At 41.0% G+C, this 19,834-nt stretch overlaps 1 protein-coding gene across 1 annotated transcript in view; it reads left to right on the top strand.

Moving 5' to 3' along the window:
* Positions 1-4,997: 4,997 nt before the first annotated feature.
* The window catches only part of LOC128697008 (uncharacterized), a gene marked incomplete at its 5' end in the record, with an annotated part of 234,649 nt that continues 219,812 nt past the window's right edge, over positions 4,998-19,834 (top strand). The window contains 1 exon segment of the mRNA XM_070095195.1: positions 4,998-5,558. Within this exon segment, the coding sequence (XP_069951296.1) occupies positions 5,506-5,558 (53 nt within the window).

Genomic DNA, 19,834 nt, shown 5'->3' with positions numbered 1-19,834 from the left:
ATGAAGTGTTGTGATTCCTGTGTTTGGCTTTGCCTTGCTGAGTATCATACATGAAAATCACATAAGAGTATCATTCATCAGTATCATACATATCATACGTGATGGTCAACCAGGCTTCATGCTGGGAAGGGAAAGTAGAGGAACCCTTAAAGACAATCAGAGGTATATCCCACATATTCACTCCACAAGACTATGTGCCTCATATCTCCACTCCACACCATTCCTTGTATCGTTCTAGTTTAAAAGACATGTGCACTGATCAAGACATTTGATATCTGAAGAAGACACTTGTGATGAATCGTTTCCTCAGTATATATCTTCATCAGTGTGCCATTACTTGTATCGTTTTATCACACACACACACACACACACAAACACACACACACACACACACACACACAAAGCTCAACACAACAGTGATATTTACAAATTTGTTTCTCGCAGCAATTGAGTGTCACTGTCACACTAATTATACACTAAGCTTTTCCATATCCCATTTCATCACTGGTATTCATAGTTCTTTTTATATTTTGCCACTTTATATTGACCATTTCAGTGTGTCCGGAGTATATGAATTGTAAACTGTCACTCTGTAATGCTCCTTGCATGTCACTCTGTGATGATCAGTATCACGTAAGCTACAGACGCTACTGTGTGGTCTTGGGAGGCTCTGTAGTATATATGCTCTCTAAATAGTTAATATTTTGGCTCTTATAGGAGCGAGAGCTTCCGCCTCTCATATCAGAAAAGCGATCGATCTGATAAAAATATTATTGCTGTATTGTTGTGTGTGTGTGTGTGTGTGTGTGTGTGTGTGTGTGTGTGTCTTGTACTTTACTTGCTTAGTGTTAAGTATTTAAGTGTTGTTCTGTGTGACTGCCTCGACTTACAATCTACAATGCTCACTTATTACTGATCTACGAGTTCTGACTCTTAGCAGTTTGTAGTCTGTCGTACCCCATGGCTAATATCCTCTCTCACAACATGCAGATTTTAAACATTAGTCTAGATGCTTATTACGAAAAACTTAATAAATAATAAGCGATGTTAGTCCAGGGGATTTTGATAAAGGATCATACTCCAGTTATATCGTAATAAGGAATCATTTCTGATGATATAATGTAATCTTGTGTATAGATTAATAAGGAAATCGGAAAACTTTGTAAAATGTATTTTTAATACAATGTAGATAACGTTATTGACTTAAGGTATTTTACTTGTGCCTTTTTCTTAGTTGTTATATATAAACACAGACTTTATACAAACTTATAAATTACCATGACCTTCATTCTAGCTGAATGGGCCATTAATATAAATATGATCAATGAAGTTACAGCGTCTCTATTTTCCGAGACGATGAGGGTGTTGAATAGAATAAAGTCTCTTAACACATGAGGACTTCAATACAATGAAAGATTCACAAGATTTCACAATTTCTGGTGACTTTAGAGAATAAAGCTCTAGACTAATAGCTTCTCAATTTAAATTAAAATGAGTAAGCAATGAAGACCTTCTCTATACGGAGGTACTGTACTGACTACTCCACTCACCTCTGACGTAAGCTCGCGTCAGGCGGGTAGTAACCAGAGGTCAGGTCATACAAACATTAAATGGTTGTTACCATTGGTCAATGATTCATCCAGTATATATATATATAATGAAAACATGAGAAAGATGAAAATGAATATGTAATATTATACAGCTGATTAACATCGTTTTAGCTAATAACGATGATAATTGCAATGTAATATTAGATGCACAAAAATGAAACACATATATAGAGAAACCGCATCTGGGCGTAACAATGCTATGTTATGACTGGAATATCTGTCGAGAACTTTTTATGAATTAAGGTAATGGCTTACCGAAATTTAACCTTCCTGTATATAAAGAATTAAAAGGCACAGTATGGTGACGGGAACAATACACAAATAACCAGCACATAAGAAGAAGAAACTGACGACGTTTCGGTGACTTGGACCATTAACTAGTTACACACTAACACACGAAGGTGAGGAAGCCAGTATATATACGAGAGGGGGCAATCAGTATTTAATTATATATATTTGATTATAAGTTTGATTTCCACAATACTTTTTACCATCATGAGTTTGATATGGGTATGGGAAGCCCTTTAGCCACAGTACTGGGTTACTGAAACTAGGATTTTGAAAGATATTGTGCTATCTGAAGTTACGTTGATAAATTATGCTGGGTAAATGGACACATATGCAACTAATGAAACATTTTATTGTTGCACATGTGTTCTTTTACCATATTGTTGGTAATTCTACCAACTTTATTACAGTGAGTTATGCTGATTGTGTACTGTGTTTCTGGCTGTGCAAAGATTTTAATGATTCTCGGCCGAGACTCAATAATTTGGTTCTTTCCTTTGTATTTACTGCTAAGGGTGAGGGAGATGAATACATTTCCTTTTCTCAGCCTTTATATGTTGATAATGCACAATGAAGAAAAGGATGCGAGGCTGTGTTTACATCTATGTGTTATTCTTTTGATTTACTGTTTTCTAGTGTGCAGCAATATTGCGCATTTCAGTTAATAATTCACAACTCGAAAACCGTAAACATGCTACTGTATATTTATCAGTGCAAATAATGTTTATGTTAATGTAAGTTTTCAAGAAGAAATAGTGATGTATCCCCTTCATATGTTAACTTACGAGGCAGTGTATCTCCTGGACGTGAAAACTGTACACAAATAACCCACACACACACTGGAGAAAGATGGTTATGACGTGTTGGTCTGACTTGGACCATTGGTAGAATTTTCACGCTGACTGGGGATCTTTCTTTCATAATGAGTTTATTCAGTGCAGGTACGTGTTTAGTAAACTGATGAACCTCTGTCTTAGCCAACTTGAACTTTTAATTCCGGTGGCACCATTGTTACTAACCTCTCATTCATTTTTCATTATTTGTTTTTGATTGAGCCTCGAGCCTCGGCTGAAGCAACACTTGATTCTTGCATATTTTTCCTGTTATTTTTCCTTGGCAGTGATGAATAATTCCTCGTGATAATGAATGTCTTTTTTCCTTTAAATTTCCCCGTATACATCAAAATAAATTTCCCCTTGTAAGTGAATTTATTGAGGAACAATTTTCTGCTTATTCCATTTTTATTTTTCTTTGGGTTATCCAAAGTAATTAAAACATCAATATATGTGTTAATTACTTTCGATATCCCAGAAAAAAATAAGGAAAGTTATTTGTTTCCTTTTATTACTTTTTCCTGGCACTGATGAAGCATTTTTAGTGTTAGTGACAAACTTATCCTTAGAATTTACCCATGTTCTTGCTGAGAATTTACACGTGTTCTTGCTGAGAATTTACACGTGTTCTTGCTGAGAATTTACAAGTGTTCTTGCTGAGAATTTACAAGTGTTCTTGCTGAGAATTTACACGTGTTCTTGCTGAGAATTTACACGTGTTCTTGCTGAGAATTTACACGTGTTCTTGCTGAGAATTTACACGTGTTCTTGCTGAGAATTTACACGTGTTCTTGCTGAGAATTTACCCATGTTCTTGCTGAGAATTTACACGTGTTCTTGCTGAGAATTTACAAGTGTTCTTGCTGAGAATTTACACGTGTTCTTGCTGAGAATTTACACGTGTTCTTGCTGAGAATTTACACGTGTTCTTGCTGAGAATTTACACGTGTTCTTGCTGAGAATTTACACGTGTTCTTGCTGAGAATTTATACGTGTTCTTGCTGAGAATTTACACGTGTTCTTGCTGAGAATTTACACGTGTTCTTGCTGAGAATTTACACGTGTTCTTGCTGAGAATTTACACGTGTTCTTGCTGAGAATTTACACGTGTTCTTGCTGAGAATTTACACGTGTTCTTGCTGAGAATTTATACGTGTTCTTGCTGAGAATTTACACGTGTTCTTGCTGAGAATTTACACGTGTTCTTGCTGAGAATTTACACGTGTTCTTGCTGAGAATTTACACGTGTTCTTGCTGAGAATTTACACGTGTTCTTGCTGAGAATTTACACATGTTCTTGCTTAGAATTTACACGTGTTCTTGCTGAGAATTTACATAGTGTTCTTGCTGAGAATTTACATGTGTTCTTGCTGAGAATTTACACGTGTTCTTGCTGAGAATTTACACATGTTCTTGCTTAGAATTTACATGTGTTCTTGCTGAGAATTTACACGTGTTCTTACTGAGAATTTACACATGTTCTTGCTTAGAATTTAAACATGTTCTTAGAATTTACACATGTTCTTGCTTAGAATTTACACGTGTTCTTGCTGAGAATTTACACGTGTTCTTGCTGAGAATTTACACGTGTTCTTGCTGAGAATTTACACGTGTTCTTGCTGAGAACTTACACATGTTCTTGCTGAGAATTCACACGTGTTCTTGCTGAGAATTTACACGTGTTCTTGCTGAGAATTTACATGTGTTCTTGCTGAGAATTTACATGTGTTCTTGCTGAGAATTTACACGTGTTCTTGCTGAGAATTTACACATGTTCTTGCTTAGAATTTACCCATGTTCTTAGAATTTACACATGTTCTTGCTTAGAATTTACACATGTTCTTGCTTAGAATTTACCCATGTTCTTAGAATTTACACATGTTCTTGCTTAGAATTTACACATGTTCTTGCTTAGAATTTACACATGTTCTTGCATAGAATTTACACATGTTCTTGCTTAGAATTTACCCATGTTCTTAGAATTTACACATGTTCTTAGAATTTACACATGTTCTTGCTTAGAATTTTGCACATGTTCTTACTTAGGATTTACACATGTCCTTAGAATTTACACATGTTCTTGCTTAGAATATATACATGTTCTTAGAATTTACCCATTTTCTTGCTTAGAATTTACACATGCTCTTGCTTAGAATTTACCCATGTTCTTGCTTAGAATTTACACATGTTCTTAGAATTTACTCATGTTCTTCCTTAGAATTTATCCATGTAAATCGAGATTAACTTTATTTCGTATCTTTGACAGATTATTGAGAGCGACGGTGGGAGGTGGAGAGGGGGCTCAGGTGCTCCTCATGACAGTGGTTGTAGGCACTCACTCATGACAGTGGTTGTGTGGGTGATCATGACAGCCAGGGACAGAGTGAAATAAGAAAAGTTCTGTGAATGGTTACTGTGGGAGGTGTGAGTGAGGGAGTCAGGTTCTGTGAATGGTTACTGTGGGAGGTGTCAGTGAGGGAGTCAGGTTCTGTGAATGGTTACTGTGGGAGGTGTCAGTGAGGGAGTCAAGACAGAAGATAAACGCGTGTGTGATGCGTGTGAGGTGCCGCGTGTGTTGCGTCTCCCCCGCCCTGCAGTGCTCACGCCGCCGCGTGTATTGCGTCTCCCTCGCCCTGCAGTGCCCACGCCGCCGCGTGTGCCAGCCGTGACGTCACCGCCTCCCGCGCCCGCAGCCGTGACGTCACCGCCTTCCGCGCCCGAAGCCGTGACGTCACCGCCTCCCGCGCCCGCTACTGTGACGTCACTGACTAAAGATGATTGACGGCAAGTCACCGCCCACCCTCAGCCCCACCGTGCCCACCATGGGGTAAGTCAACTATTAGTGCCAGCTTTCTGCAGTATTAAAGTATTATTATCTGATGGTGATAAGGTTACGGGCGGCCTTAATGACCCTAATGTAGTAGATAGGCTTTAAACCTTCCATTTATACAGCCTTCTTGTCTCTGTAAAGTCTTAAAAATTCATTTAATTATCCAGGAGTTATATTAATCCTTCCTTGGGTAAAACGCGATTAAACTAAACCCATGCGGGTTTAACGCTGCAATGTGGGATATAGCTGTATCCTATTTTCTAAATTTGCAACTCGTTATTTTCTGAATCTCGGAAATGTGTGAGCGGTCCAGAGGAGAGAAGTTAGGCCTAAGATTGATTTTTATAGACCTAGGCCACCTTATCCAGTTGTAAAACAGAGATCAGCGGGTCGCCAGCAGCAACAGGGTGGTTGACCAAGCAAGCACCACAGACAGACCTGGCCCAGGGCCAGACTGCGTGTGTTGGAGAACTCTCAAAACCTATCAAAGTAATATCAAAGGTGAGGTTAGACTCGTTGGCACAGAGGTTCTACAAATGCTTGAGGGAGCCGGGCAACAGGCTCTTCAGGGCAACGAAGGATCCCAGAGCTGCGAGTTTTATGTCCCAGAGGATCACTGTTGCACTTCAGAGAGGTAACGCCTAGTGTTTCCGTGGTATTGTGTGTCCCAGCTTTGACGACCAGAATGGGCCTCAACACTTGCACTAAACATTATATATATATATATATATATATATATATATATATATATATATATATATATATATATATATATATATATATATATTTTATTATCACACTGGCCGATTCCCACCAAGGCAGGGTGGCCCGAAAAAGAAAAACTTTCACCATCATTCACTCCATCACTGTCTTGCCAGAAGGGTGCTTTACACTACAGTTTTTAAACTGGTAGACAGCAACCACCCAGGGAAGTACTACCGTCCTGCCAGATGACTGTGAAACAAAAACCTGTAACTGTTTTGCATGATGGTAGGATTGCTGGTTTCTTTTTCTGTCTCATAAACACGCTAGATAACAGGGATATCTTGCTACTACTACTTACACTTTGGTCACACTTCACAGACACGCACATGCATATATATATATATATATATATATACATACATCTAGGTTTTTCTCCTTTTTCTAAATAGCTCTTGTTCTTTTTTATTTCTTCTATTGTCCATGGGGAAGTGGGAAAGAATCTTTCCTCCGTAAGCCATGCGTGTCGTATGAGGCGACTAAAATGCCGGGAGCAATGGGCTAGTAACCCCTTCTCCTGTATACATTTACTAAAAAAGAGAAGAAGAAAAACTTTATAAAACTTTATATATATATATATATATATATATATATATAATATATATATATATATATATATATATATATATATATATATATATATATATATATATATATATGAATAAAACGCGTAACTGTAAATATGAAAAATGCCGTTGGAAAAAATAAACCCCAAAAACGTTAGCACCTTCACGTGTTTACTCTCACATGTTTAGAGGAAGAAGGAGAGGCGAGAGAAGGATATGCTGTTCAGTGAAGTGATACCTGAGGTAATACCTCACTCAGGTACCACATAATACCTGACTCAGGTACCACATAATACCTCACTCAGGTACCACATAATGTCATGTGGGTTCGATAACGTGGATGAGGTAAAAACACTCACGTAGGCTGGTTAGTACGTATAATTATAACGGAAAGTATGGGAAGCACCATCAGCCGCCCTGCCTCTCACTGCTCTCTATCTCAGACTGACCCACCAGTGCCTAGCGGGTGAGCGGTGTTCAAAAACATGCTATGGTCAGCAGCAACGTGAATAACAGTCAGTGATTCACACAGACGGTTGGTAGTGAGTCATCTACTGGTAACTGGTTACTGGTAACTGGTACTATTGAGAGCTCGGCGACGCTAACATATGTCGTCCCGACATACAACTAATACAAACTAGAGACGGCAGGTGTACGGCTTGGGCTGATTCTATACAATGTCAAAGTACACAACAATTGAACATTATAACATAAGGAGAATATTGGAATGGAAGCTTACGTAATTGACTATAATGTAACTTACTGTAATGAAACTGTAATGCATTACAAGGTATAATATAGCACAACTCATCGAATGAGACTCAACATTGGGATTACACAATAGAAGTGATAAAAAAAATTGATCGATCGATCTGTATTCATGTGATCTACGGATTCTGAGGAAGAAATATATACAAAGAAAGAAGTGTTTAACAGAAAGGCAGACTTGGTGTGCTCAAATATAGACTGTTAAATAAATCTCAGAATTCGGAGAGAACGTGAACACACACAAAAAATTCTTGAATACTGATAAGTTGATACTGTAATTATTCATCTATACAGGTTATTTACATTTAACCCCAACTCTGCTAGGGTAAGATTGACATATGCAGAATGAGTGTCATCTCTGGGAGGATCAAACTCTGCTGCACTGGCTAACTCATGCTGTATTTGAGGCAGATCTGAATTGGTAGTTACAAATGATACTTGAGGATTTCTCAATACCTGTCATGTATGTAGGGAATAACGACATTCAGGCTGATCATCTGACTGAGTATCAGAGGTAGAGAGTACAGGATCAGGAGGATTGTCAGAGTCTGTCACATTGGTCTGGGTTGGAACATCATTATCATCACATACTAACTTCATATGATCTAAATGCGATTCTTTATACTGACCAGTACTAATTTCTCTAACCTTATACTTATTGCCAGTGATATGTTCAACTACTCGATAAGGACCAACAAACTTTTGATCAAGCTTAGGCATTGCAGACGTTTTGTTAAAGTTAGTCAGCATAACTCTCGAACATACTTTGATTTTGGACGGCTTTGGTCGAGTGTTTGCGACTCTTGTAAATTCTGCTGTTGATTTATGAAGTGTTTCACGGATTCTTCTAAAGACGCTTTGAGCTAAGCTGGTACGAGTTGCTATGAAATCATCAGGGTTGTAATCTGGTTTCGGTTTAGAATATAACAACTCATAAGGCAAACGTTTATCTACACCGTACAATGCATAATGTGGAGTGTCACCTATAGAAACATTGTAAGCAGAATTTATAGCGCACTGCACATCAGGTATAACTTCATCCCAAGTTTCACTGTTGGGATTGATAGTGGCTCTCAAGACATCGAGTACTTTCTTATTGGTTCGTTCTGCTAACCCATTGCTGGCAGGATGATGAGGAACAATGGTGGATTTAGAGATCTTGTACAAGGTACACAAATTTTCAAGAATCTCATTACAGAATTCACCTCCATTATCTGTCACTAGGGACTTAGGGGTGGTATGCCTGCAGATAATGCATTCTTTAAACGCTTTAGCTACTGCAGTCTTATCTGCAATAGTAACTAACAATATCTGGTGAAATGCTCTACCATAACACACAGATGTTTGTTGCCCTGGAGGGAACATTCGAAATTAGTTAACAAATCTAGCGCAACTCTTTCCCACGGTTCGCTAGTAGTTGGATACACTTGGATTGGATTAGGACCATTAGTATTACCTTTATGTTGCATGCAGACACTACATTTCTTAACATACTCAGAAATATCAGTTGCCATACGAGGCCAAAAGTATTTCAATCTGGCTTGTTTTACTGAACGATCCATACCAGGGTGCGCAACACCTGGTACATCGTGAACTAGCTGTAAGGCTACATTCACTAGTGACTGTGGAATTACTAACTGGTATACTCTTCTGCTAAGAGTACCCAACTCGGCTGTTCAATACAGTAATTCTTGGTTCATGACAAAGTCACTGATGGGTGCTGGTGGCTTCACAGTCAGAATAAGATCTTCCTGGAGCAGGAATCGAATCACACCAGACCACATGGGATCTGTTCGTTCTTATTGGAGGAATGAACAAACTCGGTGGAGTGGAGGACTCTCCCCAGTGACTCAGGTACCACATAATACCTCTCTCAGGTACCACATAATACCTCACTCAGGTACCACATAATACCTCACTCAGGTACCACATAATACCTGACTCAGGTACCACATAAAAGAGGCCTGTTGATGTGAAACTCTGTTGTCAAACTTTTTTTCTTTAAGAGTTATCAAAACGAAATTGAAAAATAATGTTTTTCAAATACAATTTCGAATCAACCCATTTTAAATTTGTCCAACTTGTAAATAACATAACATAGACAATGTTCGATAACTGAAGAAATAAATAGGTGTTTTTTTTCACATTTAAAGTTTCAGGTCATAGTCTTTTGAAAATATTAGAATATCGGAGCAGCGAAGTAGGCCTACCAGCCTACGTAGCGTAGGTCACTCAAAAATTCATCCCACTGCACATACCTGGTGTTTAAGATAATTTCCTGTTGAGATAACCTTTATACACAAGACAACCCGGATATAGAGAGGAGCTTATGTAGACGTTTTGGTCACTCTGGGTTACTGTGACTGTTAATGGTCCCTGTTGGGCCGAAACGTCGTGGTAAGTTCCTCTCTAACATGTGCGCGTTATTTGTGGGTTGTTCCAGTCAGGGTATTGTCTTTGTTATTAAAGATAACTTTTATCTGTGTCAACAACATTAACCTTTATTATGATCATCAACAATATTCCGTACTGCCAAACTGTCAAGTTTATTGATACCGCCGTCACTACGCCGCCGCCGCAGCTACTACGCCGCCGCAGCTACTACGCCGCCGCCGCCGCCGCCGCCCCACCACCGCCGTCACCACCACCCCCACAACCGCTGTCACCACCACCACCACGCCGCCGCCGCTACTACGCCGCCGCCACCACCACGTCGTCACTACCACCACGCCGCCGCCGCCACACCACCGCCACCACCCAAAACCCAAGAAACCACCCACAACACCCACCCAACCCACCCCACCCACCCCACCTACCACATGCGCTCAAAATACCCTAACTGCGACTGTGTGAAGGCCGCGGCTTAGAGCAACTGCGTCAGACAGACGCACGCACACACACACACACACACACACACACACACACACACACACACACACACACACACACACACACACACACAATACACACATACACACACACACAGAATACACACACACACACACACACACACAGCATGTCAAGAACCAGAATAACAAGGAACGAACCATACCAGTGTTCTAAAACGGATCCAGGAACTAGAGATCAACCCTTAGAAACATTTAGCTCAGCACAACATACCTACATCAGACTGAAGACGTGGCTGCAAGAACCAGGAATGACAAGAAACTGAACCAAGACTTGACGGAGATAATAACCCAGTTCATCCCGAGGCATATATACACTACGAGGTGTATGTCTCTCAGTGTATATACACTACTAGGTGTATGTCTCTCAGTGTATATACACTACGAGGTGTATGTCTCTCAGTGTATATACACTACGAGGTGTATGTCTCTCAGTGTATATACACTACGAGGTGTATGTCTCTCAGTGTATATACACTACGAGGTGTATGTCTCTCAGTGTATATACACTACTAGGTGTATGTCTCTCAGTGTATATACACTACGAGGTGTATGTCTCTCAGTGTATATACACTACGAGGTGTATGTCTCTCAGTGTATATACACTACGAGGTGTATGTCTCAGTGTATATAGACTACGAGGTGTATGTCTCTCAGTGTATATACACTACGAGGTGTATGTCTCTCAGTGTATATACACTACGAGGTGTATGTCTCTCAGTGTATATACACTACGAGGTGTATGTCTCTCAGTGTATATACACTACGAGGTGTATGTCTCTCAGTGTATATACACTACGAGGTGTATGTCTCTCAGTGTATATACACTACGAGGTGTATGTCTCTCAGTGTATATACACTACGAGGTGTATGTCTCTCAGTGTATATAGACTACGAGGTGTATGTCTCTCAGTGTATATACACTACGAGGTGTATGTCTCTCAGTGTATATACACTAGGTGTATGTCTCTCAGTGTATATACACTACGAGGTGTATGTCTCTCAGTGTATATACACTACGAGGTGTATGTCTCTCAGTGTATATACACTACGAGGTGTATGTCTCTCAGTGTATATACACTACGAGGTGTATGTCTCTCAGTGTATATAGACTACGAGGTGTATGTCTCTCAGTGTATATACACTACTAGGTGTATGTCTCTCAGTGTATATACACTACGAGGTGTATGTCTCTCAGTGTATATACACTACGAGGTGTATGTCTCTCAGTGTATATACACTACGAGGTGTATGTCTCTCAGTGTATATACACTACGAGGTGTATGTCTCTCAGTGTATATACACTACGAGGTGTATGTCTCTCAGTGTATATACACTACGAGGTGTATGTCTCTCAGTGTATATACACTACGAGGTGTATGTCTCTCAGTGTATATACACTACGAGGTGTATGTCTCTCAGTGTATATACACTACTAGGTGTATGTCTCTCAGTGTATATACACTACGAGGTGTATGTCTCTCAGTGTATATACACTACGAGGTGTGTCTCTCAGTGTATATACACTACTAGGTGTATGTCTCTCAGTGTATATACACTACGAGGTGTATGTCTCTCAGTGTATATACACTACGAGGTGTATGTATCTCAGTGTATATACACTACGAGGTGTGTCTCTCAGTGTATATACACTACTAGGTGTATGTCTCTCTCAGTGTATATACACTACGAGGTGTATGTCTCTCAGTGTATATACACTACGAGGTGTATGTCTCTCAGTGTATATACACTACGAGGTGTATGTCTCAGTGTATATACACTACGAGGTGTATGTCTCAGTGTATATACACTACGAGGTGTATGTCTCTGTGTATATACACTACGAGGTGTATGTCTCTCTCAGTGTATATACACTACGAGGTGTATGTCTCTCTCAGTGTATATACACTACGAGGTGTATGTCTCTCAGTGTATATACACTCCGGGGTGTATGTCTCTCAGTGTATATACACTACGAGGTGTATGTCTCTCAGTGTATATACACTACGAGGTGTATGTCTCTCAGTGTATATACACTACGAGGTGTATGTCTCTCAGTGTATATACACTACGAGGTGTATGTCTCTCAGTGTATATACACTACGAGGTGTATGTCTCTCAGTGTATATACACTACGAGGTGTATGTCTCTCAGTGTATATACACTACGAGGTGTATGTCTCTCAGTGTATATACACTACGAGGTATATGTCTCTCAGTGTATATACACTACGAGGTGTATGTCTCTCTGTATATACACTACGAGGTGTATGTCTCTCAGTGTATATACACACTACGAGGTGTATGTCTCTCAGTGTATATACACTACGAGGTGTATGTCTCTCAGTGTATATACACTACGAGGTGTATGTCTCTCAGTGTATATACACTACGAGGTGTATGTCTCTCAGTGTATATACACTACGAGGTGTATGTCTCTCAGTGTATATACACTACGAGGTGTATGTCTCTCAGTGTATATACACTACGAGGTGTATGTCTCTCAGTGTATATACACTACGAGGTGTATGTCTCAGTGTATATACACTACGAGGTGTATGTCTCTCTCAGTGTATATACACTACGAGGTGTTTGTCTCTCAGTGTATATACACTACGAGGTGTATCTTTCAGTGTATATACACTACGAGGTGTATGTCTCTCTCAGTGTATATACACTACGAGGTGTATGTCTCTCAGTGTATATACACTACGAGGTGTATGTCTCTCAGTGTATATACACTACGAGGTGTATGTCTCTCAGTGTATATACACTACGAGGTGTATGTCTCTCAGTGTATATACACTACGAGGTGTATGTCTCTCAGTGTATATACACTACGAGGTGTATGTCTCTCAGTGTATATACACTACGAGGTGTATGTCTCTCAGTGTATATACACTACGAGGTGTATGTCTCTCAGTGTATATACACTACGAGGTGTATGTCTCTCAGTGTATATACACTACGAGGTGTATGTCTCTCAGTGTATATACACTACGAGGTGTATGTCTCTCAGTGTATATACACTACGAGGTGTATGTCTCTCAGTGTATATACACTACGAGGTGTATGTCTCTCAGTGTATATACACTACGAGGTGTATGTCTCTCAGTGTATATACACTACGAGGTGTATGTCTCTCAGTGTATATACACTACGAGGTGTATGTCTCTCAGTGTATATACACTACGAGGTGTATGTCTCTCAGTGTATATACACTACGAGGTGTATGTCTCTCAGTGTATATACACTACGAGGTGTATGTCTCTCAGTGTATATACACTACGAGGTATATGTCTCTCAGTGTATATACACTACGAGGTGTATGTCTCTCTCAGTGTATATACACTACGAGGTGTATGTCTCTCAGTGTATATACACTACGAGGTGTATGTCTCTCAGTGTATATACACTACGAGGTGTATGTCTCTCAGTGTATATACACTACGAGGTGTATGTCTCTCAGTGTATATACACTACGAGGTGTATGTCTCTCAGTATATATACACTACGAGGTGTATGTCTCTCAGTGTATATACACTACGAGGTGTATGTCTCTCTCAGTGTATATACACTACGAGGTGTATGTCTCTCAGTGTATATACACTACGAGGTGTATGTCTCTCAGTGTATATACACTACGAGGTGTATGTCTCTCAGTGTATATACACTACGAGGTGTATGTCTCTCAGTGTATATACACTACGAGGTGTATGTCTCTCAGTGTATATACACTACGAGGTGTATGTCTCTCAGTGTATATACACTACGAGGTGTATGTCTCAGTGTATATACACTACTAGGTGTATGTCTCTCAGTGTATATACACTACGAGGTGTATGTCTCTCTCAGTGTATATACACTACGAGGTGTTTGTCTCTCAGTGTATATACACTACGAGGTGTATGTCTTTCAGTGTATATACACTACGAGGTGTATGTCTCTCTCAGTGTATATACACTACGAGGTGTATGTCTCTCAGTGTATATACACTACGAGGTGTATGTCTCTCAGTGTATATACACTACGAGGTGTATGTCTCTCAGTGTATATACACTACGAGGTGTATGTCTCTCAGTGTATATACACTACGAGGTGTATGTCTCTCAGTGTATATACACTACGAGGTGTATGTCTCTCAGTGTATATACACTACGAGGTGTATGTCTCTCAGTGTATATACACTACGAGGTGTATGTCTCTCAGTGTATATACACTACGAGGTGTATGTCTCTCAGTGTATATACACTACAAGGTGTATGTCTCTCAGTGTATATACACTACGAGGTGTATGTCTCTCAGTGTATATACACTACGAGGTGTATGTCTCTCAGTGTATATACACTACGAGGTGTATGTCTCTCAGTGTATATACACTACTAGGTGTATGTCTCTCAGTGTATATACACTACAAGGTGTATGTCTCTCAGTGTATATACACTACGAGGTGTATGTCTCTCAGTGTATATACACTACTAGGTGTATGTCTCTCAGTGTATATATACTACGAGGTGTATGTCTCTCTCAGTGTATATACACTACGAGGTGTATGTCTCTCAGTGTATATACACTACGAGGTGTATGTCTCTCAGTGTATATACACTACGAGGTGTATGTCTCTCTCAGTGTATATACACTACGAGGTGTATGTCTCTCAGTGTATATACACTACGAGGTGTATGTCTCAGTGTATATACACTACGAGGTGTATGTCTCTCAGTGTATATACACTACGAGGTGTATGTCTCTCAGTGTATATACACTACGAGGTGTATGTCTCTCAGTGTATATACACTACGAGGTGTATGTCTCTCAGTGTATATACACTACGATGTGTATGTCTCTCAGTGTATAACAACACTCTAAATAACCTTTTTATCTGTGACCTGTTTCATAGACTTTTTAAATGATCGTATCCATGAGGCCAGGGTTCCCTGGTTGCCCAGGTTGTTTGTGTTAGCGGCCTGCTGGCCCGGATACTCGTCACTGCTCAACTGATCAGCAACATGCAGGTAGAACTTGATCAGTTTATTCTGGAAAACTTCGATGTTTATTCCTGTAGTATTTTTAATTTGTATTGGAAGTATATTTTAGACTCCTGGACCGAGGATGTTGACATAGTGCTCTCTTACTGTACCCGTAGCGCCCCTACTCTTCAACGTTTCATTCCACACAATCTCTCATATGTGCAAGACAGGTATACAATACCTGTCTTAACCTTTAATCTCTCATATCTTCCACTCCAGTAAGTTGTTTTATTAGTATACAGGGTAGTGACCAGACCTTCAATTACCTTCAAGTACAGTATGTGTATATTATCAGGTATATTTCTCTTCTCTCTTCCTGAGGGAACAATTAAAAAGCCATATGATGAGTTCTCAGTAGTTTAAATGTTATATTGACCTTAGATGGCCAGAATACCCCGTATTAGAGCCTTACTATCTCTCTTGCCTTGAACTGCGCCGTAAGCGCAGGACAGTGTTCACCAGTGATGTCACACACCAGTGATGTCACACACCAGTGATGTCACACGTACCACCACGGGTCGGCTTCTTTTGTTTTAAAAGCTTTCGTAATCTGTCTTATCATTTTCTTGGCCACTGCTGCATGTGTTTTGTTTTGTTTTCAATGTGATAGATTCTGACTTAATTATTCTTGATATCAGAATGAACGAACTTAGTGTTGTGGAGTGTCGGAATGCAATACTAGCCAGTAAGTGTTGTGGAGTGTCGGAATGCAATACTAGCCAGTAAGTGTTGTGGAGTGTCGGAATGCAATACTAGCCAGTAAGTGTTGTGGAGTGTCGGAATGCAATACTAGCCAGTAAGTGTTGTGGAGTGTCGGAATGCAACACTAGCCAGTAAGTGTTGTGGAGTGTCGGAATGCAACTCTAGCCAGTAAGTGTTGTGGAGTGTCGGAATGCAACACTAGCCAGTAAGTGTTGTGGAGTGTCGGAATGCAACTCTAGCCAGTAAGTGTTGTGGAGTGTCGGAATGTAATACTAGCCAGTAAGTGTTGTGGAGTGTCGGAATGCAATACTAGCCAGTAAGTGTTGTGGAGTGTCGGAATGTAATACTAGCCAGTAAGTGTTGTGGAGTGTCGGAATGCAACACTAGCCAGAAAGTGTTGTGGAGTGTCGGAATGCAATACTAGCCAGTAAGTGTTGTGGAGTGTCGGAATGTAATACTAGCCAGTAAGTGTTGTGGAGTGTCGGAATGTAATACTAGCCAGTAAGTGTTGTGGAGTGTCGGAATGTAATACTAGCCAGTAAGTGTTGTGGAGTGTCGGAATGTAATACTAGCCAGTAAGTGTTGTGGAGTGTCGGAATGTAATACTAGCCAGTAAGTGTTGTGGAGTGTCGGAATGTAATACTAGCCAGTAAGTGTTGTGGAGTGTCGGAATGTAATACTAGCCAGTAAGTGTTGTGGAGTGTCGGAATGTAATACTAGCCAGTAAGTGTTGTGGAGTGTCGGAATGTAATACTAGCCAGTAAGTGTTGTGGAGTGTCGGAATGTAATACTAGCCAGTAAGTGTTGTGGAGTGTCGGAATGTAATACTAGCCAGTAAGTGTTGTGGAGTGTCGGAATGCAATACTAGCCAGTAAGTGTTGTGGAGTGTCGGAATGCAATACTAGCCAGTAAGTGTTGTGGAGTGTCGGAATGCAATACTAGCCAGTAAGTGTTGTGGAGTGTCGGAATGCAACACTAGCCAGTAAGTGTTGTGAAGTGTCGGAATGTAATACTAGCCAGTAAGTGTTGTGGAGTGTCGGAATGTAATACTAGCCAGTAAGTGTTGTGGAGTGTCGGAATGCAACACTAGCCAGTAAGTGTTGTGGAGTGTCGGAATGCAACACTAGCCAGTAAGTGTTGTGGAGTGTCGGAATGCAACACTAGCCAGAAAGTGTTGTGGAGTGTCGGAATGCAATACTAGCCAGTAAGTGTTGTGGAGTGTCGGAATGCAACACTAGCCAGTAAGTGTTGTGGAGTGTCGGAATGCAACACTAGCCAGTAAGTGTTGTGGAGTGTCGGAACGCAACACTAGCCAGTAAGTGTTGTGGAGTGTCGGAATGCAATACTAGCCAGTGAGTGTTGTGGAGTGTCGGAATGCAACACTACCCAGTAAGTGTTGTGGAGTGTCGGAATGCAATACTAGCCAGTGAGTGTTGTGGAGTGTCGGAATGCAATACTAGCCAGTAAGTGTTGTGGAGTGTCGGAATGCAACACTAGCCAGTAAGTGTTGTGGAGTGTCGGAATGCAACACTAGCCAGTAAGTGTTGTGGAGTGTCGGAATGCAACACTAGCCAGTAAGTGTTGTGGAGCGATGGAGTACAACACTAGCCAACACAACTCAGAGATCTAAGTTTTGCACAGAACCACTAAAGGAAATACACGTTACCAATGCCGTATCGAGCCTTGATGGAGTATTGATAAGATAGATAGTGGCTCAAGTGGTAGCCTCATTCGGCTTCGATTCTGATGCTAGTGGAAATGTTGAGCACATTTCCTTCCATCTGTGTCTCCCGTTCACCTAGCAATAAGTACGTACCTGGGTGTTTGTTGCTTCTTGTAGGTGGTATCCCAGGCCCAGAGGGTGTTAGTGTACCTTACATAAACTTGGACTTTCAAATGAGCTGAGGCAGGACAACAGCTCTGTTTGTAAATTCAGCTGCGTGTAGCAAAATCTGAAGATATCGTTGTGTCTGAGTGCAGCTTCACCAGATCACTAGATAAAGCTCTGCAGAGAGCAGCAATGCGTTGTTCCACCTAATAACTTGAACAAGGTACGTGGGGATACTAACGATTCGGTAGATTACCATGGTTACCTGGTTGTCAGATGTAAGCCTCCCTTTTATGTTATTTCCTTATGGTAGGTTAACTATACATAAACATTAACGCTTGTTAACCTACCCTAGAATAACGAACACTTGTTCTGTGGTAAGGATTGAAACATTCAGAAACCAACCTGTAAAGCGTATGATAAATGTTATATTAGAAGTACAGGTATCTCGCAGGTGTTGAGCCTGGGACCACTGTTGTTCCTTGAATACATAAAGTGGCCATGCTAGGCAGGTCCATATCATACCCATCTACACCCACTAATGTACCTCTCCATGCTGAAGTACTGACTCATGCTAGGCAGATTCAACTCATATCCACCTACACCCACTCAACTATTGGTCCATATTAGGCAGGTTCAACTCACACCCACTCATACATCTCTCCATTGTATTAATATAGTTCAGTCCAAAATAAAGAATTCTTTATTATATAACATTACATCCATTTGTTTACCTGTCTGTCAGTCACCATCCTGACGAGGTAGTCAGTCACCATCCTGACGAGGTAGTCAGTCACCATCCTGACGAGGTAGTCAGTCACTATCCTGACGAGGTAGTCAGTCATCATCCTGATGAGGTAGTCAGTCAACATCCTGACGAGGTAGTCAGTCACCATCCTGACGAGGTAGTCAGTCACCATCCTGACGAGGTAGTCAGTCATCATCCTGACGAGGTAGTAAGTCACCATCCTGACGAGGTAGTAAGTCACCATCCTGACGAGGTAGTCAGTCACCATCCTGACGAGGTAGTCAGTCACCATCCTGACGAGGTAGTCAGTCACCATCCTGACGAGGTAGTCAGTCATCATCCTGACGAGGTAGTCAGTCACCATCCTGACGAGGTAGTCAATCACCATCCTGGCGAGGTAGTCAGTCACCATCCTGACGAGGTAGTCAGTCACCATCCTGACGAGGTAGTCACCATCCTGACGAGGTAGTCAGTCACCATCCTGACGAGGTAGTCAGTCATCATCCTAACGAGGAAGTCAGTCACCATCCTGACGAGGTAGTCAGTCACCATCCTGACGAGGTAGTCAGTCACCATCCTGACGAGGTAGTCACCATCCTGACAAGGTAGTCAGTCACCATCCTGACGAGATAGTCAGTCACCATCCTGACGAGGTAGTCAGTCACCATCCTGACGAAGTAGTCAATCACCATCCTGACGAGGTAGTCAGTCACCATCCTGACGAGGTAGTCAGTCACCATCCTGGCGAGGTAGTCAGTCACCATCCTGACGAGGTAATCAGTCACCATCCTGACGAGGTAGTCAGTCACCATCCTGACGAGGTAGTCACCATCCTGACGAGGTAGTCAGTCACCATCCTGGCGAGGTAGTCAGTCACCATCCTGACGAGGTAATCAGTCACCATCCTGAATAGGTAGTCAGTCACCATCCTGACGAGGTAGTCAGTCACCATCCTGACGAGGTA

This window comes from Cherax quadricarinatus, chromosome 49 (genome assembly GCF_038502225.1).
Source record: "Cherax quadricarinatus isolate ZL_2023a chromosome 49, ASM3850222v1, whole genome shotgun sequence".
Lineage (NCBI taxonomy): Eukaryota > Metazoa > Arthropoda > Malacostraca > Decapoda > Parastacidae > Cherax > Cherax quadricarinatus.
The sequence above is the reverse complement of the archived record's forward strand: the minus strand, read 5'-3'. Positions and strand labels throughout refer to the sequence as shown.